This window comes from Oncorhynchus masou, chromosome 24, assembly GCF_036934945.1.
Source record: "Oncorhynchus masou masou isolate Uvic2021 chromosome 24, UVic_Omas_1.1, whole genome shotgun sequence".
Classification (NCBI taxonomy): domain Eukaryota; kingdom Metazoa; phylum Chordata; class Actinopteri; order Salmoniformes; family Salmonidae; genus Oncorhynchus; species Oncorhynchus masou.
In genome coordinates this window covers 91624471-91650688 of record NC_088235.1, presented here as the reverse complement: position 1 = coordinate 91650688, position 26218 = coordinate 91624471, and the positions used below count along the sequence as shown (strand labels likewise).

Below are 26218 nucleotides of genomic sequence, written 5' to 3'. Positions count from 1 at the left end.
TCATTTGGTGGCTGGCGTGAGCAGGAGCAGTGTTATCTGGTGGAACAGAAATGCTCTGGTAACTGTGAGACCCAGACCACCGGGACACCACTTACTGAGCCTGGAGCAGGAGCTGGGGATAGGGCTGCAGCTGGGGATGGGAATGGGGTTGGAGCTGGAGCTGGGGATGGGGATGGAGCTGGAGCTGGGGATGGGGATGGAGCTGGAGCTGGGGATGGGGATGGGGCTGGAGCTGGGGATGGGGATGGAGCTGGAGGGATGGGGATGGGGATGGAGCTGGGGATGGGGATGCTGGGCTGGGGATGGGGATGGAGCTGGGGATGGGGATGGGGATGGAGCTGGAGATGGGGATGGGGAGCTGGGGATGGGGATGGAGCTGGAGCTGGGGATGGGGATGGGGATGGAGCTGGAGCTGGGGATGGGGATGGAGCTGGGGATGGGGATGGAGCTGGAGCTGGGGATGGGGATGGAGGGAGCTGGGGATGGGGCTGCAGCTGGGGATGGGGATGGAGCTGGAGCTGGGGATGGGGATGGAGCTGGAGCTGGGGATGGGGATGGAGCGGGAGCTGGGGATGGGGATGGGGCTGGAGCTGGGGATGGGGATGGGGCTGCAGCTGGGGATGGGGATGGAGCTGGAGCTGGGGATGGGGATGGGGCTGCAGCTGGGGATGGGGATGGAGCTGGAGCTGGGGATGGGGTTGGAGCTGGCAATGGGAATGGGGCTGGAGCTGGAGCTGGGGATGGGGTTGGAGCTGGGGATGGGGTTGGAGCTGGGAATGGGGCTGGAGCTGGAGCTGGGGATGGGGTTGGAGCTGGGGATGGGAATGGGGCTGGAGCTGGCTGGGGATGGGGTTGGAGCTGGGGATGGGAATGGGGCTGGAGCTGGAGCTGGGGATGGGGGGGAGCTGGGGGGGAATTGGGGCTGGGGATGGGGATGGGCTGGGGATGGGGTTGGAGCTGGGGATGGGGATGGGGATGGGGTTGGAGCTGGGGATGGGGATGGGGATGGGGTTGGAGCTGGAGCTGGGGATGGGGATGGGGTTGGAGCTGGGGATGGGAATGGGGTTGGAGCTGGAGCTGGGGATGGGGATGGGGTTGGAGCTGGGTATGGGGTTGCAGCTGGGGATGGGGCTGCTGCTGGGGATGGGAATGGGGTTGGAGCTGGGTCTGGGGATGGGGATGGGGTTGCAGCTGGGGATGGGGATGGGGTTGGAGCTGGAGCTGGGGATGGGGATGGGGTTGCAGCTGGGGATGGGGATGGGGTTGGAGCTGGGTATGGGGTTGGGGTTGGAGCTGGGTATGGGGTTGCAGCTGGGGATGGGGCTGCTGCTGGGGATGGGAATGGGGTTGGAGCTGGAGCTGGGGATGGGGATGGGGTTGCAGCTGGGGATGGGGATGGGGTTGCAGCTGGGGATGGGGATGGGGGATGGGGAGCTGGGGATGGGGATGGGGTTGCATGGGGTTGGAGCTGGAGCTGGGGATGGGGATGGGGATGGGGTTGCAGCTGGGGATGGGGATGGGGTTGGAGCTGGGGATGGGGATGGGGTTGCTGCTGGGTTGCATGGGGGGATGGGGATGGGGTTGGAGGTATGGGGTTGCAGCTGGGGATGGGGATGGGGTTGGGGGAGCTGGAGCTGGGGATGGGGATGGGGTTGCAGCTGGGGATGGGGATGGGGTTGGGGGCAGCTGGGGATGGGGATGGGGGGAGCTGGGTATGGGGTTTGGAGCTGGGTATAGGGTTGCAGCTGGGGATGGGGCTGCTGCTGGGGATGGGAATGGGGTTGGAGCTGGAGCTGCAGCTGGGGATGGGGGGGATGGGGTTGCAGCTGGGGATGGGATGGGGTTGGAGCTGGGGATGGGGATGGGGGAGCTGGGGATGGGATGGGGCTGGGGATGGGGATGGGGTTGGAGCATGGGGCTGGAGCTGGAACTGGGGATGGGGTTGGAGCTGGGGATGGGAATGGGGCTGGAGCTGGAGCTGGGGATGGGGTTGGGTGGGGATGGGAATGGGGTTGGAGCTGGAGCTGGGGATGGGGTTGGAGCTGGGGATGGGGATGGGGCTGGAGCTGGGGATGGGGGATGGGGGGAATGGGGTTGGAGCTGGAGCTGGGGATGGGGATGGGGTTGGCAGCTGGGGGGGATGGGGATGGGGATGGGGGGAGCTGGAGCTGGGGATGGGGATGGGGTTGGAGCTGGGGATGGGGTTGGAGCTGGAGCTGGGGATGGGAATGGGGTTGGAGCTGGAGCTGGGGATGGGGATGATGGGGTTGCAGCTGGGGATGGGGATGGGGTTGCAGCTGGGGATGGGGATGGGGTTGGAGCTGGGGATGGGGATGGGGTTGCAGCTGGGGATGGGGCTGCTGCTGGGGATGGGAATGGGGTTGGAGCTGGAGCTGGGGATGGGGATGGGGTTGCAGCTGGGGATGGGGATGGGGTTGCAGCTGGGGATGGGGATGGGGTTGGAGCTGGGGATGGGGATGGGGTTGCATGGGGTTGGAGCTGGAGCTGGGGATGGGGATGGGGTTGCAGCTGGGGATGGGGATGGGGTTGCAGCTGGGGATGGGGATGGGGTTGGAGCTGGGGATGGGGATGGGGATGGGGGGGTTGCAGCTGGGGTTGCAGCTGGGGATGGGGATGGGGTTGGAGCTGGGGATGGGCTGGAGCTGGGGATGGGGATGGGGATGTGGTTGCAGCTGGGGATGGGGATGGGGTTGCAGCTGGGGATGGGGATGGGGATGGGGATGTGGTTGCAGCTGGGGATGGGGATGGGGTTGCAGCTGGGGATGGGGATGGGGATGGGGATGGGGATGTGGTTGCAGCTGGGGATGGGGATGGGGATGTGGTTGCAGCTGGGGATGGGGATGGGGTTGCAGCTGGGGATGGGCTGGAGCTGGGGATGGGGATGGGGATGTGGTTGCAGCTGGGGATGGGGATGGGGTTGCAGCTGGGGATGGGGATGGGGTTGGAGCTGGGGATGGGGATGGGGTTGCAGCTGGGGATGGGGATGGGGTTGCAGCTGGGGATGGGGTTGGGGCTGGGGATGGGCTGGAGATGGGGATGGGGATGGGGCTGGAGCTGGGGATGGGGATGGGGTTGGAGCTGGGGATGGGGATGGGGTTGGAGCTGGGGATGTGGTTGCAGCTGGGGATGGGCTGGAGCTGGAGCTGGGGATGGGGATGGGGCTGGAGCTGGGGATGGGGATGGGCTGGAGCTGGGGCTGGGAATGGGGCTGGAGCTGGGACACCTCACTGTTGAGGCACACTCAATATCTCTCTTTCTTTCTTGCTCATGTTTTTCTCTCTGATCATGTCCCTCTCATTCGACACACACGGTATGTCTTGTGCTCATGTTTTTCTCTCGCTCTGTTTGTCACTGTGACAGATAATACTATCAATCCCATATGTTTTAAAAGGCTGCTTTTGAAGCTATTGTTTACTGCTCATGCAAACGTCTGTTGTCAGGTCTGTGTGTAGCTGCATGGGCCAGAATCAGGAGCAGAACAGACACTGTGATCAGACTGACAGGAACAACCCTTTAACATCAGACACCATTATATTCCCATATTAATTTGTCAGAGCAGAGAAAATGTAAATAGACTGTCCTCCTTTATCAATACCGGGTTGTTTTTTGAGCACATGACGCAATCAACAAGAAAGAGGAAGGGGGCACTTATGCCACCACAACTCAGACAGTGATGCCTGCTTCCAGGTACCTCATCACCTCCTGACCCACACTGACACTCACTGTATTGATGTAATGTTTTTTTGGCACCCAGATGGTTTTACTGAGGTAAAGTACTTGGGCACCTGGAGCTGATAAGAGGTAGCCAGGGGACGTTGGCACGCGGCCAGGCCAGAGGAGGGAGCTCAGGGTGGGGTGGGACGTTGGCACGCGGCCAGGCCAGGGGAGGGAGCTCAGGGTGGGGCGGGATGTTCGCCAAGCGGCCAGGCCAGGGGAGGGAGCTCAGGGTGGGGAGGGACAGACAGACGTAATAGATGTGCTCCTCTCTGACTCAGGGTATTTGTGTGCTTAAATATGTGAAACTGTTTGTTCTTTAGTGCCTGTCTGGGCCAGAGTGATGGAGAAAAAGCACACTCCATTACTCTTGTAAGAGGAGAGTAGGGGAAACAAGATGAGATGGGAGCACCAGTGCATTGCAAATGCCACCTTGCATCAGTGATGTAGAACATACAATGGTAAGTGCATTTTTGCAGCACTGAAAAACTGTGTTTGACCAAAACTCAAACAAAGCAAAAAAAACTCCTTTCAACTTTGTGTACGGTAGAAGGAAATAAGGGTTGAGAGAGAAAGTGCATTTGAATCCAGGACAGAGGAAAAGAGAGGAGGGTAGTGGTGTGGAGTAAAACCAAATGGACAGGAATAAGAGAATACTGAGATCAGTTGTTTATCATTTCTGCATCCGTGCGTCAGTGAGAGAGAGGAGAGAGAGAGATATATACCCAGGTGACAAAACAGAGGCCAGGTCTAGAAGCGTTGCCTTAGTTTACCTATGAAAGCATACAACAGCTTAACATGCTTGTCTAAAAACAGCACATACCGTATGACGCACGACACATTACTCAGTCAGTGTCATTACAAACAACAGCACATACCTTAACGCACGACACATTACTCAGTCAGTGTCATTCCAAACAACAGCACATACCTTAACGCACGACACATTACTCAGTCAGTGTCATTCCAAACAACAGCACATACCTTAACGCACGACACATTACTCAGTCAGTGTCATTCCAAACAACAGCACATACCGTAACGCACGACACATTACTCAGTCAGTGTCACCAAACAAAACAACAGCACATACCTTAACGCACGACACATTACTCAGTCAGTGTCATTCCAAACAACAGCATATACTCAGTCAGTGTCATTACAAACAACAGCACATACCGTATGACACACGACACATTACTCAGTTAGTGTCATTCCAAACAACAGTACATACCGTAACGCATGACACATTACTCAGTCAGTGTCATTACAAACAACAGCACATACCGTATGACACATGACACATTACTCAGTTAGTGTCATTACAAACAACAGCACACATGATCAGAAAAAATAAATATTGTACGTACTGTATTACCTACACACTTACCAATGCACACCAACTATACTGAAATACACGTCAAAATACATGCTAATAGTTGTGTAAAGGCATGGGGATGGGGGTTAACGTTTGAGATGGGCTGAGGGTTAGTACAGCCAATGTAACTGGTTTCTCTTACAGACATATCCCATGTTCAGCGTCCTCCCTGTCATATATCAGGTCTTCATGCTGCTCTAATTGAGACGCTCTCCTCACCCTCACCCTCACAACCACCCCCCACCCCTCCCTATCTCTCTTCAGTAAATAATCACATTAGTTCTGCAAGACAGAGGTCCGTGGTATCTCTGTGGTGAGAGAGCGGGACCTAGTTCTTCTTGGTGACTGCAGTCTTCCTCTTCAATATTCATGCTAAGGGGAACATTAGCATTGTTCCCATTAAAAATTGATGGTGTATGGAGAGAGGCGAGCCTTTCCTAGTCACTAGAGAGAAGGGCAACAGGGATAGAGAGGGATATTGGACAAAGGTGAGAGGGATAAAAATGCATAGAAAAATGTATATTCTGCACTTGTTTTATTTAGTGTTTATATTTCATACCTGGTTTTATAAAAGGTTGTAATTTTTGTTATGCAACCTGAATGTAATTAAATGCAGAGGCCAAGAGAAAATGAGAAGGGCAGGGAGAAATGAGACTGGGACGAGGGAGAGAGGACAAAGTTCAATTGAAAGAGAGGGAGAAAGAGACTGTCCTAGAAAAACGAGAGAGCGAGAGAGAGAGAGAGAGAGAGAGAGAGAGAGAGACAGAAAGAGACAGACAGAGAGAGAAGAAAGTGAAAGAGAAAGTGTCCTAGAGAGAGGGAGATTGGTTCCACCTGATTCCCAGTGTTTTTATAGACTCCTACAGGGCAGCAGGAGACTCAGCAGAAATGCAACAGAGGACAGTTTTCACTCTATTTTATCCATCTGTAGGACGTTTAGCTGCACTTCTCCCAGAGTTCCAGACAGTGTGAAAGAGCCAGGTTAGTCCCACAGTAGTATAGCTCCCTTTCGCATAGCCCAATACTTCCCTGAATAACATTCATCTTCACGCCCATTCTGAACCTTCCCTGGACAGTCTGCATGGACAAAGATAGTGATGCTCTGTAGTGACTGCAGTGTAATTGCTTCTGAGCCAGAGGGGGAATATGGAGAGGGTGAGAGAGATAGTGTGTTAGAGCTAGAGAACAACAGGGAGAGAGCAGAGGGGTGACTCCTGTCTGGGTCCCAGCAGGTGTGTTGATGGGGGTGACAGTGGGGTGGGGGTGTGTGTGTGTGTGTGTGTGTGTGAGGGGGGGGTCATGGGGAGCAGTGGAGTCTCAATCGATCAGTTCACATAACTGTCAGGTCAAAGCCCCAGGACCCTGCCAGACAGTAGTAACTTCATCACTATGAAGTCTCATTTCACACCAGCAGATAGAAGACACTGCAAGAGCTCAGCGGGGCATCTGCAGTGACAGTAGCCACAGCTACACCTGAGATGGGGCTGATTAAGGTGGAATACCATTTACTGTATCACCAAGCCACGTTACGACGAATACTGAACAGAATCTTGCATGTATTGCACATTCTTTGGGGCTGCAAATGTAGAACCAAGCCTGGTAGGGACCTAATACTACAATAGCCATTGTATTTTACCAAACCTGTAAACACATAATCAGTAAGCATCCCTGGCCCTGTAGAGGAGAGCAGAGTAGAGGAGGGGAGGAGGGTCTGGATGGACCGAGTGATAGATGACAGCAATAAAGGTCACTCAGCGAAACAGAGCTGTTAGTTCATCAACCCTCACTCACTCACAAAGACCCTCGTCAGCCTGATTGGCTGCTGGGCGGGCTCAAAAACCCTGCCGGAGATAGCACTGTGACAAATAACGCACTTCCAATCACAGACTGATGAGAGGGGGAGAGAGATAAAGAGGGAGACAGAGAGAGTGAGAGAGAGGGGGGTGGGGGTAGAGGGGAAGAGAGAGGGGTGGTGGTTGGGAGGATGTGGGGGGAGAGAGAGAGAGGGGATGATGTGAGTGCGACCGAGTTGGGTCCCACTTGAAACGAACTTATAAAAGCTAGCATACATAAAGGCTTCATAAGCAATGCATGACTGCTTCAGAAATCATCTATAAGAGTATGTCATACTCTATAAATTGTGTATCAACATTAAACATACATAGTGAGTTAGTGAGTCTCAAACATTTTACATTACATTAGGGGAGGGGGGGTCGCTGTGAGAGTTATTTAAGATACTGATAAAAGAGGTAGGGTTTCAGACTTTTCCGGAAGATGGGCAGGGACTCAGCTGTCCTGACTTTAAGGGGACGTTTGTTCCACCATTGGGGTTCCAGGACAGAGAAGAGCTGTGCCTGGGCTGAGCAGGAGCTGGGGTGGGAGGGAGATGAGACCAGAGTTGAGTGAATGCCAACTAAAAACAGACAAGTGGTAGAAAGTGAAAAAGCACAATCCAAGCACGTACATCACTGATGAAGAGGCAATCTAAAACCATGCAAAAAGCACATTTGTCTCTGGTGTTGAACTTTATATTACCAGGTAGGAAGATTGGGAACACATTCCCAACCATTATGTGGTGAAGAGATGCTGTAACAAGTGCTGTGGGTTATTTAATGACCTCTGGAAGTCAGGGTTTTGGTTTAACCTACCAGGGGTCATTTGGCTCCTGTTGACTATTAGAGCCCTACAACACCATTTCCACCGCAGCATCCGGTCCCCCATCCAGGTTGTAACGGGATTTGTCCTCTGGCGAGGAGTATGAGAGATCGGACCAATATGCAGCGTGGTACGTGTTCGTCATGTTTTAATGAACAAAATCACTGAACACGAAAATACAAAATAACAAATAGAAAGACAGAAAGGAAAACTGAAACAGTTCCGGAACACACAGACACAGAAAACAATCACCCACCAAACACTGGTGGGAAAAGGCTACCTAAGTATGATTCTCAATCAGAGACAACTAACGACACCTGCCTCTGATTGAGAACCACACCAGGCCAAACGCAAAATACATAATAGAAAAACAAACATAGACTGCCCACCCCAACTCACGCCCTGACCATACTAAAACAAAGACAAAACAAAGGAACTAAGGTCAGAACGTGACACAGGTACTACTGACTAGGCCTACAACAACTTTGCTTCAGTGAAAAGACAACAGAAGGATGTAGGGTGAGAACTACCTCATCCCCATACTGTTATTTATTTGCTCATTTGCACCCCAGTATCTCTACGTGCACATTCATCTTCTGCACATCTATCACTCCAGTGTTTAATTGCTATATTGTAATTATTTTGCCACTATGGCCTATTTATTGTCTTACCTCTGTTATCATACCTAATTTTCACACATTGTATTTAGACTTTTTATATTGTGTTATTGACTGTATGTTTGTTTATTCCATGTGTAACTCTGTGTTGTTGTTTAAGTCGCACTGCTTTGCTTTATCTTGGCCAGGTCGCAGTTGTAAATGAGAACTTGTTCTCAACTAGCCTACCTGGTTAAATAAAGGTGAAATAAAAAAATAAAAATATATATATATATATATATATATATTATAGCGGACAAATGATCACTTAGCGATCCATGCACAGATAGCAGCTCATTTACACACAGAGACCCTTACACAATCAAATGCGATGTATAGATGCCATTCTCACATTCTGTAGAATTGGTATGGGTCATTAAACTCCACTGAATGGCTGGAGATGTTATGTAAAGGGACCTGAAATCTGCATGTGCACTTAGAAAGGATTTGATTCTTTAGACAGATGGACTTGTGGAGTTTCTGCTGTTATTTTCCGAGGCGGCAAGATTCATTTGAGGTTTGACAAAGGGTCACTAAAGGCTGTCCTACTTATTTACCACCATAGTACTTACTGGTGCTGTGTGTCAGGAGATCCCTACATGCACACAGATACACACATTACTGTCATTTTAAGCCCAAAACATGTATACTTATATTGAATCACCCACCCACTTCCATCAACTTAAGGGACTCCAGAGTGGTGAATATCCCAAAGAACTGACTGCAAATTGTCTGACTGAAGGATTCATTTTTGCCTGTCCAATGCCAGCTCGTTTCCAACTTCTGTAATAAAATAAAACATTGACTGGCATATACAGGAGTGTGTGGGGTTTTATTTAACGCAGGACTAGCAGCTGAAATGCAAACAACAGGCTCACATCTAGCTATAGTGATTCAATTATCAGATGTGTCATACTCTGATGATTAAGTCTATCATTAAATCTCAGTCTCTGTCTGTCTGCCTGTCTGTGTACGTGTGTCTGTCTGTCTCACTGAAACAGCTGTTGATGGCTCATGTTCTGGGTTTACAGAGAAAACTGTGATGTAAGCTATGCACAAACCACAACAAAAACATAGGATAGCAGCTGTTTTGTACACATTGACACACATATATGTGGTCTTCGTGGGTTGTAAAAAGGAACTATTGTCAGAAAGCAGAAAAACCATAACAAAGGCACAGGAATCTGTCCAAGCCCCTGGTTTAATATCTGTGTTCATCTGTGTTGTACACACATCCTGGTATTGTTGTCTAAGCCTTAATGCTCTCTGTCTCTGGTTAGCATAGCTGTCAAGTTGTAATTTGCTTTAGATTACGAAGTGATGTTTTTCCTTGAGCAGGAACATGCTAGGACAAAGTCTGTCTCTGTAGTATATGACCATGTTTGTCCTAGAATATGATTGTGTTCTGGTTGGTCTAGTGCAGGGATGGACAACAAACTGATAGCTTTAGATCAATTTCCAAAAACGGGTACCCAACAAAAATAAATAAAGGAACTCAGTCGGGGTCTCAACTTCGAATCAAATCAAATTGTATTTGTCACATGCGATCTACTTCCGAGAAATCGCTGTCAACTTGCTGTTGAGAGTTAGAATAGTAGAATACAAAAAGTGCAATTTTGAAATTTCGTTGTGCATCAGCAGTTTCTGTTGTTGTGTCAGTCAATTAGCCCATGCCAGCTAACAATTTTTAGATTGGTAAATTAGTCTAGCCATCTATCTGAACTTGTATTAATCACAGCCGAATACCGACAGGGCACGCAGGGCACGTGCCCTGACCTCCTGGTGGCCCCCATTGATTTTGTTAGTCACTCTCACTCATATCAAATTAACATGGCAAAAAGCATGCAAAATGCACAGAATAGCAGGAAATTTGCTTTAAATTGCAAAAAATCCCCTGATGACAAAATGTATAAAATTGCAAGAAATTAGCTGCAAAACTGCAAAATGTTTCTCTCTGCATAATTAGTTGAATTGGATGAAATTTGTCATCAAATGTATATATGTTCTCTCTGCCCAATGGCGAAATGTGTAGAATTGAAGAAAACTTGCTTTAAAACGGCAACATTTTCTCGAATGGCAAAATACAGTGTCAAGAAAAAGTAAGTGAATCCTTTGGAATTACCTGGAATTCTGCATCATCTGAACTGATCTTCATCTAAGTCACAGCAATAGACAAACACAGTCTGCTCAAACTAATAGCACCCAAACAATGATGTGTTTTCATGTCTTTATTGAACACACTGTGTAAACATTCACAATGCAGGGTGGGAAAAGTAAGTGAACCCTTGGTTTTGATAACTGAATGACCCTCCTTTGGCAGCAATAACCTCAACCAAATGTTTCTGTAGTTGCGGATCAGACCTGCACAACGGTCAGGAGGAATGTTGGACCATTCCTCTTTACAAATCTGTTTCAGTTCAGCAATATTCTTTGGAATGTCTGGTGTGAACTGCTCTTGAGGTCATGCCCTGCATCTCAATCGGGTTGAGGTCAGGACTCTGACTGGGCCACTACAGAAGGCATATTTTTGTCTGTTGAAGCCATTGTTGTTGATTTACTTCTGTGATTTGGGTCGTTGTCCTGTTGCATCACCCAACCTCTGTTGAGCTTCAATTGGCAGACAGGTAGCCTTACATTCTCCTGCAAAATGTCTTGATAAACTTGGTAATTCATTTTTCTGTCGATGACAGCAAGCTCTCCAGGCCCTGAGGCAACATAGCAGCCCCAAACCATGATGCTCCCTTCACCATACTTTACAGTTGGGATGAGGTGTTGATGTTGGGGCGCTGTGCCTTTTTTTCTCCACACATAGTGTTGTGTGTTCCTTCCAAACAACTCAAATGTAGTTTAATCTGTCCACAGAATATTTAGCCAGTAGCGCTGTGGAACATCCAGGTGCTCTTTTGCGAACTTCAGACAAGCAGCAATGTTTTTTTTGGACAGCAGTGGCTTCTTCCGCGGTGTCCTCCCATGAACACCATTCTTGTTTAGTGTTTTAAGTATCGTAGACTCGTCAACAGAGATGTTTGCATGTTCCAGATATTTCTGTAAGTCTTTAGCTGACACTAAGTTCTTCTTAACCTCATTGAGCATTCTGCTCTGTGCTCTTGCCAGCCACTCCTAGGAAGAGTAGCAAGTGCTGAACTTTCTCCATTTATAGACAATGTGTCTAACCACAGACTGATGAACATCAAGGATTTTACAGATAATTTTGTAACCCTTTCCAGCTTTATGCAAGTTAGCAATTCTTAATCTTGGGTCTTCTGAGATATCTTTTGTTCGAGGCATGGTTTACAAGGCAATGCTTCTTGTGAATAGCAAACTCAAATTTTGTGAGAGTTTTTTATAGGGCAGGGCAGCTCTAACCAACATCTCCAATCTCGTCTCAATGTTTGTACTCCAGGTTAGCTGACTCCCGACTCCAATGAGCTTTTGGAGAAGTCATTAGCCCAGGGGTTCACATACTTTTCCCAACCTACACTGTGTACTGTATGCTAGAATGATGTATTCAATATAGACAAGAAAAATACAATAATTGATGGGTTATTAGTTTATGCAGACTGTGTTTGTCTGTTGTTGTGACTTAGATACAGATCAGATCAAATTTTATGACCAATTTATGCAGAAATCCAGATAATTTCAAAGGGTTCACATACTTGTTCTTGCCACTGTATGTAGAATTGCAGGAGATTAACATTAAACTCTACCGCCAGGACGGGACCAGTAAGAAAATGTGCCCGCAAGGTGTGGGGGTTCCCTCAACCAAATGTCACATAGGGCCCATAAAAGGCTAGAGCCAGCCCTGGTTAATGCTATAATGCATTTAAGAGAGTTAAGTAGTTTAACTGCAGAAATAGATTGATTGCACAAATAAGTTGACTTCATGTGTAGGTCTGGATGTGGTCATGCAGACCCGTCAGCCACTGCGGCCCTTCATGATGAGTTTAGATTTTTTGTGGGCCCCACCCCCATCAAAGTTGCCCATTCCTGGTCTAGTGTGCGTGTGTATTTTAGTGTTGTGTGTAGGTGGTACACAGTCCTGCTGAGTCTACAGCTGGTATTCATCTGTAATATGGGAAACAGAAAGGAAAACGCTGCACACTGCTGCTTATGCTCCCAGGTGATATTTATTTACAACAAAGTTTCAACCCTTAGGTCTTCATCAGGCATCCATATCCCAGGTGTGTGTGTGTGGGGGGGGGGGGGTCCTATATATAGGGGCAGTACTCAGTGACATCACTTCCTGAAACAGGAGGTAAAACATGTACAACATAGCTTCACAATATTAACTTTCAATGTATCAAAATATATGGTTATACACAGGGAACGTGTTCAATATTTACAGTAATATACATATACATACAATATTCAATCTGGAATATACCTCATTATCTGACTATTAAATAAATATGTCTGGTTTGTTGTGTGTTGTTTAGTTTAGCTTCCTCCTTGCTCTCCCTCCCTCCAGCGCTATTTGTCTATCCCTGTATGGGAAACAGTCCAAGCCTCTCCCAGTCTCCCTCCCTCCCAGAGCAGGTTAAGCCACTTTTCTGTCTACCTTTGCTCTGGCCCTGCCCTTCTCTGCCACTTCCTGGTCACCTGGACCAGCTTCCAGATGTTAGCAGCCGGCTCTGGGTCATCACAACACATCCACAACTCTCTGACTCTGTTCTGTCCTGTTCTCTATCCCAGAATTCCCCCAAGACCGGCAGCAACCTAACATTTCCTTACTAAACTCCACCAGCCAATCAACAGGTTCTGTGACCGGGACATTTCCTTACTGAACTCCACCAGCCAATCAACAGATATTGTGTTCACCTGCAGTTCATACTTTCTCCCTCCCTCCATTCCCCCTCTCCCTCTCTGGCTCTTTGACAGATCTAGAGTTACACCCTTTCCTAAGTATTACCTGACCAGGTGAAGCCGCTTTGCCTGAAGTGAACATTTCTCTGTGAGTTCTACAACAAACTCTGTGATCAGAATGTATGACTGCTACCTATCTACACAGCTCTGAAGGTTAACAGTAAGTAGAAGAAGTCTACTTGACAGTTTGTCTATTGTCTCATACTTCTGTTTGTGTATTTGCATCCATGAAAGTAATTTGAATGCTGTTTGCAGTGTGTGTGTGTGTCAGACATGTTCTCTTCCCTATATTTTTCCTGTCTCTGTAAGTGTCTGTACAGTAACGTATCCATATTATCTGTTTTGAGCCTCTGAGTGTAACTCTGTTCTGATCCAGACAGACTGTGCCATTAGAGCCACTTCCATTCAGCTCATTGGCTGCCTGCTTCTCTCCTGTCCTCTAAGCTCTGCTGTTCCAGACAGTAGACTTAATGGACAGGGTGTAGAGAGGGCATTGATTACCATAGTCTGGGTTTTAATCTTAAATCATATTTGATAGATTTCTGGATCTGGGAAGCTTATTTGCTAATATCTGATTGTTTGTTTAAGTGTGGTATTAGAAGTCACGGTACACACAGTGCCCTCTAGGCTGGAGCTCCTTAGAGCTCAACCACCTGGCTGGATAATGATGAACCTATTACTTTCCTATAGCATGCATATTACATAACTAACACACATTATGTTAAATAGTCTAACCTTCATGAACTGACTTTAGGGGGGTAACACAAAGGTTGCATGTTCGATTCTCATCAAGGACAACTTTTGCATTTTAGCTACTTAGAAACTTTGCAACTACTTACTAATTTGCAGCTACTTAGCAGGTTAGCAGGTTAGCTAACCCTTCCCCTAACCCTAAACATGTAACCTAACTCCTAACCTAACTCCTAACCTAACTCCTAACCTAACCCCTAACCTTAACCCTAACCTTAACCCTAACCTTAACCCCGAACCCTAACCCCTAGCCTAGGTTACGCTAGCTGACTAGTGCTAGCATTAGCTACCTAGCCACCTTGCTAATGTTAGCCACAACGTATTGCAAATTCATAACATATTGTACAAATTGCAATTTGTAACATATCATATGAATTGTAATTAGTAACAAAATATCCTAAATTGGATGATGGACATCCACAAATTAATACATACCATACGTAACATATCATACAAATGGAGAGATAAATGGTATGTTTACTATGTTATGTCTACCCCTTAGTTCAGGTTGATACACTTGATATGGGTACACACATCAATATTACACAAAAACTAAACCATGTGTGAAGTGTAGGGTTGCAAAAAAAAACTTTGAATAAATTCCCTGTTTTTCCCAAAATATTCCCGGAATCAGGAGGGAATGAGCAGGAAATCTGGGATCTTCCAACCAGCATTTCTGGAAAAACAGGGAATTTATTGAAAGTTCCAGGAATTATGCAACCCTAGTGAAGTATGTGGTTGTGTTGACAGAGGGTGTTGACAGGAGGTGTTCACAATGTATTGACTGGGTATGTTGACAGGCTGTTGACATAGTATGTTGAAAGAATGTGTTGACAGATGATGTTGACAGGGTTGTGACAGAAAGTGTTGACAGGTTGTGCTGACAGGTTGTGTAGATAGGATTTGTCAGTGGTTCCCAAACTAGGGGTCGCGACCCCACGTTGGGTCGCCTGATATGAAAATTGAGGGAGATTTTCAAAATCCTGAAAAAACGAAATATATACAAAATAATGTATATATTATAATATCGTCTTAGTAACTCAAAATCATTGTAATGTGGCTAACCTTAAAAATCGAAATGAAAATTATTCAAATCTAAAATATCAAATTCAATCAGAGAGAGCCCTTAGATCATGGGAAATGTTATTGTTGCACTTGAATCATTCCCACGGTGAATGGCTAGGCCTGCTACGCTATGAAACCACACACTATTGCAGAGACTTTGATATTACTGGCCACAATTGATATAGTAAAACAATGGCAGAGGCACAGAAACCCACATCAATATTTTTGTCAGATATTCATGCTATTGCTAGCAATCAAGTGGAAACTGACTGAACAACTCGAAAACTCCCCAGTTTATGATCTTCAATGGACGATAGCTGTGAGGGCCGAGATGCCCATGCATTGACTTTTGTTCGCTATAGATGTTGGACATGCTATTCAGGAGGACATATTGTTCTGTTTCTTGATTCCTGAGCTTGAAACAGCACAGGGGATGTTCAGTGTGCTGTGTGGCTATATTTACAAAAACAGATTCCATGGGACTGAATGGTGTGCTTTTGCACAGATGAGGCTCCATCTATGGCTGTGTGGCAGGCAGGACTCTGTACTCTAGTTATGAATGTGTCTGCCTCTGCCATATGGACGCATTGTATGATACACCGAGAGCAACTGGAGGCAAAAGATCTGAGCACAGAACTCAGACATATACTGCAGCAGGCAACTTCAATTGTAAGCTACATCAAACCACATCCACTGCACACACGCCTGGTTGCAAAATGATGTGGAGATATGTGATCAGAACATGACAATGTTCTATTTCACACCAAGGCTGGTTGGTAATCGAGGGGTGGAGTTGGAAAGATGTTTCACACTGAGAGAGGAGCTGTTGTCATTCACAATGGATGTAAAAAAAAGACTGGTTGACTTTTTGTGTAATGAAAAGAAAATGTGTTTCCGTGCTTATGTCATAGATATATTTGGAAAAGTGAACGGACGGACTGAATGCAAGCATACAAGGGAAATACAATACAAAAACATTCTACAGATGAGTGACCGAATCAGTGGATTCAGAGGAAATAATTCTTATTGGAGAGAGAGTCTTTCAAAAGCGAACTATGCCCCCATTGCCTGTTAGAAACATGCACAGCTATCAGAAATACTGTTATAATGTTTTCAATTGTGACTGCCATCACCCCAAATAACAAAATCAATATTAGCTGTTAATTACATTTTTTTATACATTGTTGGGTTTGCGAAAAATTTCTGATATCAAAATGGTGTCCTGGGCTAAAAAAGTTTGGGAACCCCTTGAGTATGTTGACAGGGTGTGTTGACAGGGTGTGTTGACAGGGTGTGTTGACGGGGTGTGTGTTCATGTGTTCATGGTGTCTTGTTCTCAGTGTGAATATAATTGATATTGTCCTTGTATCTTATCTTATTCCCATTTTCTCTCTCTGTACAATTGCTTTGTTTGACCTACAGTCTCCTTGTGTGTCCCTTAACCTCAACATGTCATGATTATCTGCAGTGTGACACATTAATTATTAATTTGGCTGTTTATTAAAAATCAGCTTTATGATCACCGGATTTCATCATGGGGCACAAGTGGGTTTCTATGTTATTACCCACGGTGCCCCTCTCTGATATTGCTGCTCTGAGCATGTGTGTTTGGTGGAGGAACACAGGGCTGTGGAATGCTCTGCCTGTGACGAACATGTCGGAACAGCCCTGCCTGCCTGGCTCAGACAACACACTGAACCTACCGGCCTGGGAACCTACATACCATACTCTGGCTATGTGAGCTGTTAACTCCTTGAAGAACCAGGCATAGGTTAGTAGAGAAGCAGTACAGTAAATGAGACCTTCATTATGTCCACTGTAGCATGCACATTGCACTCATGCTGTTCCATTCCACATGACATACACATAGTTACATGTCCCAGGATACTCTGACCCCCATGTGCTGTATATGCCTACAGTTTGTTTCTGCGTGGGTGAGGGACAGGGTGTGTTTTTTATGGAACTGTAATTGGTGTGCTTTTGAAAGGTTGAGATTTGTCAGGTCAACGCAGGTTTTTGTGGATTAGTGTCACTGCTGTTTGTTGTGCTAGCAGGATGTGCATTAGCTGCATTAGTTTACATTATCATAGGAGTATGGGACAAATTTACAGAGCTACACACTGGTATACTGCAGACATTAAAATGCTGACAGGAACACACAACTTGTCAAAAGGTTGTTTTTCAACCAGAGCCATAAGGAAAAGAGCTGAGTAAGCACTGGGTTGTATCATCACAAACTCATCAACTCACACTATATCACACGGTCATTGGAGATACACACTGACCAATGTGTGTGTGAGACTTTGTGCATTGGATGATTGTCTGTGTAATGTGTACGGTATGTGAGCCGTTTGTATTCATGAGTCATTGGATTAAGTCTCGTATGAGTGGTTCTGGCCTCCGTCTACATTTAATGGTTTCCTTATGCCATCGTTCATCGTCTTTCCTCCCTGAATGTTGGGCAAAGGTTACCCTGGTTACACAAAGGACTTGTCTCTAGAAAATGGATGATTTAATTAAACGTGGTGTGAACAAAAGCCAATGAAGGAAGTCCAATCAAACTGATTATTTTAGAAAGGGTGAGGCTTCATTTCTTTTTCTTATTAATCATGTAGGCCTGGTTATTGGATGGCTGGTGAGGTGGGCTTTAGCCTGGTCACGTTTCAGCCTGTCATGGCCGTCAGCTGTGTGTCACTCTCTACTTCCCTCCAGAGCAGGTTAGAGCAGAGTGGGTTGGAGCTCCCCGGGGGTGGTTCTGTGACGCCATGTTGTCACTCTGAGGATTAACACTGAGATAATGATCTCTGGGAGGTGTTCCCCGGGCACGGGTGTGTCTCTCTGAGTGCATTGTTGCATGTGTGTGCCGGCATGCATGCGTATGTGTGTGTATGTGTTTGTGAATGTAAACCTCAGAGATTTTACTGTTTTATTACACAAAGGCATTGCTTTGGTTAATGAGTTCCAGATACTGCAGAGGACTCTGTGAATGATTGTTCTGCTGCCGTTGTCTGTATAGACTACACATATATTAAACATGTATACATTCTGTTCTCTCTATCCTCACATCTTACCTCTATATCATACTTCTTCTTAACCTGCGTCTTCCTGAGAGTGAAGGAGTGAAGGAGTGAGAGAGAGAGAGAGAGAGAGAGAGAGAGACTGTCTGTTTGTCTGAGGTAGAGACATGTAGAGACATGTAGAGACATGTAGAGACAGAGAGAGCTAAACACAAAGAGCAAAACATCAGCATCAGGAGCCTGAGGAATGAGAAAAGTCCAAACTCTACCCTCTAATCTTAGTTTGACTGGATTCGGTGTACAGACATAAACCTTTAAAGCTATACAACTCTCTCTCTCTCTCTTTAAAGCTGATGTACAGCTTTAAAGGTTTCTGTCTGTACACTGCTCCAGTCAAACTCAGATTAGAGAGTAGTTTGGACTTTTCTCTAGTCATTTTTCAACAATAAATATGAGTAACCACCACGCTGCATTTTGGTCCTCTCCTCCTTCAACAGAAGAACGTCGTTACAGAGTCACCCACCACAACGGGACCAAGCGGCGTGGTAACAGGCAACAGCAACAGCAGGAGAAACATAATAAGGATTTCTGGACTTGGGAGGAAATCCTAAACGGAGAAGGACCCTGGGCTCAGCCTGGAGAATATCGCCGCCCAAAGAAGAACTGGAGGCGGTGAAAGCGGAGAGGCGCCGGTATGAGGAGGCAGCACGGCGACTCGGAAGGAAGCCCGAGAGTCAGCCCCAAAAATTTCTTGGGGGGGGGGGGGGGGCTCAGGGACAGTGTGGCAGAGTCAGGAGTCAGACCTGAGCCAACTCTCCCTGTTTATCGTGAGGAGTCAAGGAGGAGACCAGAACCAGTGCCGGTGTTGGAGGTGAGCGAAGCAGAGACTGTGAAGGAGTTAATGGGGAAATTGGAGGAGAGAGAAATGAGGGAGTTGCTGTGTTGGTGCTTTTTGCATGGAATTCGCCCGACGGAGCGTGTCGGGGATTTGATGGCATCTGGGTCAGCGCTCCATACTCGTCCTGAGGTGCGTGTTAGTCGGCTGGTGAAGTTGGTGCCAGCCTTACGCACCAGGCCTCCTGTGCACATCCCTAGCCTTGCACGTCCTGTGCCAACACTGCTCTCAAGATCTCCAGTACGCCTTCACGGTCTAGCCCATCATGTGCCACCTCCACACACCAGCCCTCCGGTGGCAGCTCCCCGCACCAGGCTTCCTGTGCGTGTCCTCGGCCCAGTACCACCAGTGCCAGCACCACGCATCAGGCCTACAATGCGCCTCGCCTCTCTAGCGCTGCCGGAGCCTTCCTCCTCTCCTGCGCCTCCAGAGTCTCCCGCCTGTTCAGCGCTGCCCGAGCCTTTCTCCTCTCCTGCGCTGCCGGAGTCTCTCGCCTTTTCAGCGCAGCCAGAGCCTTCCTCCTCTACAGCGCTGCTGGAGTCTCCCGCCTGTTTAGCGCAGCACGAGCTGTCAGTCTGCATGGAGCAGCCAGAGCTGTCAGTCTGCATGGAGCAGCCAGAGCTGTCAGTCTGCATGGAGCAGCCAGAGCTGTCAGTCTGCATGGAGCAGCCAGAGCTGTCAGTCTGCATGGAGCAGCCAGAGCTGTCAGTCTGCATGGAGCAGCCAGAGCTGTCAGTCTGCATGGAGCAGCCAGAGCTGTCAGTCTGCATGGAGCAGCCAGAGCTGTCAGTCTGCATGGAGCAGCCGGAGATGTCAGTCTGCATGGAGCAGCCGGAGCTGCCAGTCTGCATGGAGCAGCCGGAGCTGTCAGTCTGCATGGAGCAGCCGGAGCTGTCAGTCTGCATGGAGCAGCCAGAGCTGTCAGTCTGCATGGAGCAGCCAGAGCTGTCAGTCTGCATGGAGCAGCCAGAGCTGTCAGTCTGCATGGAGCAGCCAGAGCTGTCAGTCTGCATGGAGCAGCCAGAGCTGTCAGTCTGCATGGAGCAGCCGGAGCTGTCAGTCTGCATGGAGCAGCCGGAGCTGTCAGTCTGCATGGAGCAGCCGGAGCTGTCAGTCTGCATGGAGCAGCCGGAGCTGCCAGTCTGCAAGGAGCTGCCAGTCTGCAAGGAGCTGCCAGTCTGCAAGGAGCTGCCAGTCTGCAAGGAGCTGCCAGTCTGCAAGGAGCTGCCAGTCTGCAAGTAGCTGCCAGTCTGCATGGAGCAGCCGGAGCTGCCAGTCTGCATGGAGCAGCCGGAGCCGCCAGTCTGCATGGAGCAGCCGGAGCCGCCAGTCTGCATGGAGCAGCCGGAGCCGCCAGTCTGCATGGGAGCCGGAGCCGCCAGTCTGCATGGAGCAGCCGCCAGTCTGCATGGAGAGCCGCCAGTCTGCATGGAGCAGCCGGAGTCGCTAGTCAGCATGAAGCAGCCAGATCCGTCAGTCTGCCAGGATCTGCCAGTCAGCCAGACTCTTCCAGATCTGCCAGTCAGCCAGACTCTTCGAGATCCGCCAGTCAGCCAGGCTCTTCCAGATCCGCCAGTCAACCAGACTCTTCCAGATCCGCCAGTCAACCAGACTCTTCCAGATCCGCCAGTCAACCAGACTCTTCCAGATCCGCCAGTCAACCAGACTCTTCCAGATCCGCCAGTCAGCCAGACTCTTCCAGATCCGCCAGTCAGCCAGACTCTTCCAGATCCGCCAGTCAGCCAGACTCTTCCAGATCCGCCAGTCAGCCAGACTCTTCCAGATCCGCCAGTCAACCAGACTCTTCCAGATCCGCCAGTCAACCAGACTCTTCCAGATCCAGTCAACCAGACTCTTCCAGATCCGCCAGTCAGCCAGACTCTTCCAGATCCGCCAGTCAGCCAGACTCTTCCAGATCCGCCAGTCAGCCAGACTCTTCCAGATCCGCCAGTCAGCCAGACTCTTCCAGATCCGCCAGTCAGCCAGACTCTTCCAGATCCGCCAGTCAGCCAGGATCTTCCAGATCCGCCAGTCAGCCAGGATCTTCCAGATCCGCCAGTCAGCCAGGATCTGCCAGATCCGCCAGTCAGCCAGGATCTGCCAGATCCGCCAGTCAGCCAGGATCTGCCAGAACCGCCAGCCAGCCGGATCTGCCGGATTCAACTACCTGGCTGAGCTTCCTCTCAGTGCTGGGCTTCCTCTCAGTGCTGGGCTTCCTCTCAGTGCTGGGCTTCCTCTCAGTGCTGGGCTTCCCCTCAGTCCCGGGCTTCCCCTCAGTCCCGGGCTTCCCCTCAGTCCCGAGCTTCCCCTCAGTCCCGAGATGCCCCTCAGTCCCGAGCTGCCCCTCAGTCCCGAGCTGCCTCTGTCCCGAGCTGCCCCTCAGTCCCGAGCTGACCCTCAGTTCCGAGCTGCCCCTCAGTCTAGTGGGGTTCTGGGTGAGGACTACTCGGCCATGGTCGGCGGCGAGGGTGGACTATCCTAGGATGCGAGGAGGGGGGACTAAGACATTTATAGAGTGGGGTCCCGCGCCGGAGCCTGAGCTGCCACCATGGACAGACGCCCACCCGGACCCTCCCTATTGTTTTGATGTGCGTCCGGGAGTCCACACCTTAGGGGGGGGGGTTCTGTCACACCCTGGTCAAAATTTATTATGTTTATCTTTATTTATTTGGTCAGGCCAGGGTGTGACATGGGTTATTGTGGTGTGTTTTTCGTCTTGGAGTTTTGTGGGGTGTCTAGCGTAGTCTATGGCTGCCTGAGGCAGTTCTCAATCAGTCAGGTGATTATCATTGTCTCTGATTGGGAACCATATTTAGGCAGCCATATTCTTTGAGTGTTTCGTGTGTGATTGTTCCTGTCTCTGTGTTTTGCACCAGATAGGGCTGTATAGTTTTTTCACGTTTCCGTCTGTTGTTTTTGTACATTTCAGTTATTTCTTGTCTAGTCATTTTTCATCAATAAACATGAGTAACCACCACGCTGCATTTTGGTCCGCTCCTCCTTCAACAGAAGAAAGTCGTTACAAAGATGGATGTGCAAGTAGAGATACTGTGGTGCAAAAGGAGCAAAATAAATAAATACAGTATGGGGATGAGGTAGATAGATGGGCTGTATACTAATGGGCTATGAACAGGTGCAGTGACCTGTGAGCTGCTCTGACAGTTGGTTCTAAAAGCTAGTTAGTGTACAGTATGTGCACCATTTACAGTCATTGGTGTGTATGTGCTTCAGCTCAGGTACTGAATGACCTCTATGACAGTCAGGTATATCCCCTTTGGAATGCTATGGAGCGCGTCATGGAAACTGTCTCAGTACCTGCTGGGTTCTCACATGACCGCCAATCACACACACAGATGGAGAGGTGTACTATAGGTTATAGAGGACATCACACACTATAGAAAAGGTTCTTTCTTATATGACATACTTAGTTCTTGATTAGTCTATGTCCATTACAGTACCCTACATTGATGCTCAGTGAATTGAAACCCAATAAGGTTAGTTGATGTCAGTCAATGTCCTGTCAGATTATCTATAACATCATCAGCCAAAGCGATAACCAGTCAGGAGTTGCTTCAGAAAATGGGCCATAAGGGTGCCAAAAAGATGGCTGTTGCCAGGGTGACGTAGTCCTTGGATGCCAGTCGTCTCTGCCCATCTGTTCAGGACGGTGTGCCAGGGGAAACCGCCTGTCTCAGAGTTGAGGTAGTGATACTACAGTCCCAACCTACCTCTCATGAACAAGGCATACTGTTTAAATGCACACACAGTGTACTTGGAGAAATATTTGAAACGGTATATATTTCAGATGTAGGATGATGTCACGTTGTATAAATGATTGGAGACAGACGCAGGAATATGTAATAGAGGGTTTTAATACAACATGCAAAGGCACGGGGACGAAGCCCAAAACAAACATGTTTACAAAAACACAGGGATGTAACCCAAACAAAAGAGTGAGGTAAAACCTCTAATAAATACAAGGGACGAGACCCGCAATACACTATACATGAGACGAGACCCGTAAGAACAAGTGCACAACAATACATGGGACGAGACCCGTAAGAACAAGTGCACAACAATACATGGGACGAGACCCGTAAGAACAAGTGCACAACAATACATGGGACGAGACCCGTAAGAACAAGTGCACAACAATACATGGGAGGAGACCCGTAAGAACAAGTGCACAACAATACATGAGACGAGACCCATAAGAACAAGTGCACAACAATACATGGGACGAGACCCATAAGAACAAGTGCACAACAATACATGGGACGAGACCCGTAAGAACAAGTGCAAAATAATACATGGGAGGAGACCCGTAAGAACAAGTGCACAACAATACATGAGACGAGACCCATAAGAACAAGTGCACAATAATACATGAGCTGAGACCCGTAAGAACAAGTGCACAATAATACATGAGCTGAGACCCGTAAGAACAAGTGCACAATAATACATGGGAGGAGACCCGTAAGAACAAGTGCACAACAATACATGGGACGAGACCCGTAAGAACAAGTGCACAACAATACATGGGACGAGACCCGTAAGAACAAGTGCACAACAATACATGAGACGAGACCCATAAGAACAAGTGCACAACAATACATGGGACGAGACCCGTAAGAACAAGTGCACAACAATACATGAGAACAACGAGACCCGTAAGAACAAGTGCACAACAATACATGAGGACGAGACCCGTAAGAACAAGTGCACAACAATACATGGGAGGAGACCCGTAAGAACAAGTGCACAACAATACATGAGACGAGACCCGTAAGAACAAGTGCACAACAATACATGGGAGGAGACCAGTAAGAACAAGTGCACAACAATACATGAGACGAGACCCATAAGAACAAGTGCACAACAATACATGGGACGAGACCCGTAAGAACAAGTGCACAACAATACATGAGACGAGACCCATAAGAACAAGTGCACAACAATACATGGGACGAGACCCGTAAGAACAAGTGCACAACAATACATGAGACGAGACCCGTAAGAACAAGTGCACAACAATACATGAGACGAGACCCGTAAGAACAAGTGCACAACAATACATGGGACGAGACCCGTAAGAACAAGTGCACAACAATACATGAGACGAGACCCATAAGAACAAGTGCACAACAATACATGGGACGAGACCCGTAAGAACAAGTGCACAACAATACATGAGACGAGACCCGTAAGAACAAGTGCACAACAATACATGAGACGAGACCCGTAAGAACAAGTGCACAACAATACATGGGAGGAGACCCGTAAGAACAAGTGCACAATAATACATGAGACGAGACCCATAAGAACAAGTGCACAACAATACATGAGACGAGACCCGTAAGAACAAGTGCACAACAATACATGAGACGAGACCCATAAGAACAAGTGCACAACAATACATGAGACGAGACCCGTAAGAACAAGTGCACAACAATACATGAGACGAGACCCGTAAGAACAAGTGCACAGTAATACATGGGAGGAGACCCATAAGAACAAGTGCACAACAATACATGAGACGAGACCCATAAGAACAAGTGCACAACAATACATGAGACGAGACCCGTAAGAACAAGTGCACAACAATACATGAGACGAGACCCATAAGAACAAGTGCACAACAATACATGAGACGAGACCCGTAAGAACAAGTGCACAACAATACATGAAACGAGACCCGTAAGAACAAGTGCACAACAATACATGAGACGAGACTCATAAGAACAAGTGCACAACAATACATGAGACGAGACCCATAAGAACAAGTGCACAACAATACATGAGACGAGACCCGTAAGAACAAGTGCACAACAATACATGGGAGGAGACCCGTAATAACGAGTACACAATACATGCAGCACGAAAGCCGAAACAGCAAAGCACAGGTACTCACAAGACCAAAGGATATGGGAACAATAACCGACAAGACAATAGTGAACAGAGGGCACGTACAGTGGGGAGAACAAGTATTTGATACACTGCTGATTTTGCAGGTTTTCCTACTGACATAGCATGTAGAGGTCTGTCATTTTTATCATAGGTACACTTCAACTGTGAGAGACGGAATCTAAAACAAAAATCCAGAAAAACACATTGTATGATTTTTAAATAATTAATTTGCATTTTATTGCATGACATAAGTATTTGATACATCAGAAAAGCAGAACTTAATATTTGGTACAGAAACCTTTGTAATTACAGAGATCATTCATTTCCTGTAGTTCTTGACCAGGTTTGCACACACTGCAGCAGGGATTTTGTCCCACTCTTCCATACAGACCTTCTCCAGATCCTTCAGGTTTTGGGGCTGTCGCTGGGCAATACGGACTTTCAGCTTCCTCCAAAGATGTTCTATTGGGTTCAGTTCTGGAGACTGACGAGGCCACTCCAGGACCTTGTGATGCTTCTTACGGAGCCACTCCTTAGTTACCCTGGCTGTGTGTTTCGCGTCGTTGTCATGCTGGAAGACCCAGCCCGACCCATTTTCAATGCTCTTATTGAGGGAAGGAGGTTGTTGGCCAAGATCTTTCGATACATGGCCCCATCCATCCTCCCCTCAATACGGTGCAGATGTCCTGTCCCCTTTGCAGAAAAGCACCCCCAAAGAATGATGTGTCCACTTCCATGCTTCACGGTTGGGATGGTGTTCTTGGGGTTGTACTCATCCTTCTTCTTCCTCCAAACACGGTGAGTGGAGATTAGACCAAAAAGCTCTTTTTGTCTCATCAGACCACATGACCTTTTCCCATTCCTCCTCTGGATCATCCAGATGGTCATTGGCAAACTTCAGATGGGCCTGGACATGCGCTGGCTTGAGCAGGGGGACCTTGCGTGCGCTGCAGGATTTTAATCCATGACGGCGTTGTGTGTTACTAATGGTTTTCTTTGAGACTGTGGTCCCAGCTCTCTTCAGGTCATTGACCAGGTCCTGCCGTGTAGTTCTGGGCTGATCCCTCACCTTCCTAATGATTATTGATGCCCCACAAGGTGAGATCTTGCATGGAGCCCCAGACCGAGGGTGATTGACCGTCATCTTGACCGTCATCTTGAATTTTCTAATAATTGTGCCAACAGTTGTTACCTTCTCACCAAGCTGCTTGCCTATTGTCCTGTAGCCCATCCCAGCTTTGTGCAGGACTACAATTTTATCCCTGATGTCCTTACACAGCTCTCTGTTCTTGGCCAT

General features: G+C 48.0%; 2 protein-coding genes across 2 annotated transcripts in view; one reads left to right on the top strand and one right to left on the bottom strand.

The window, feature by feature from the left end:
- LOC135511478 (uncharacterized) lies at positions 1 to 26218 on the bottom strand. Its single transcript, XM_064932972.1, has 4 exons — positions 26114 to 26218; positions 1551 to 1849; positions 1025 to 1407; positions 1 to 62 (listed from the first exon to the last, which is right to left on the bottom strand). The coding sequence occupies exons 1-4, from the start codon at positions 26216 to 26218 to the stop codon at positions 1 to 3; spliced, it is 849 nt and encodes a 282-aa protein (XP_064789044.1).
- The window catches only part of LOC135513011 (E3 ubiquitin-protein ligase LNX-like), an 84563-nt gene continuing 71415 nt past the window's right edge, over positions 13071 to 26218 (top strand). The window contains 1 exon segment of the mRNA XM_064935636.1: positions 13071 to 13447. The gene's annotated coding sequence lies outside the window, so the exon portion shown is untranslated.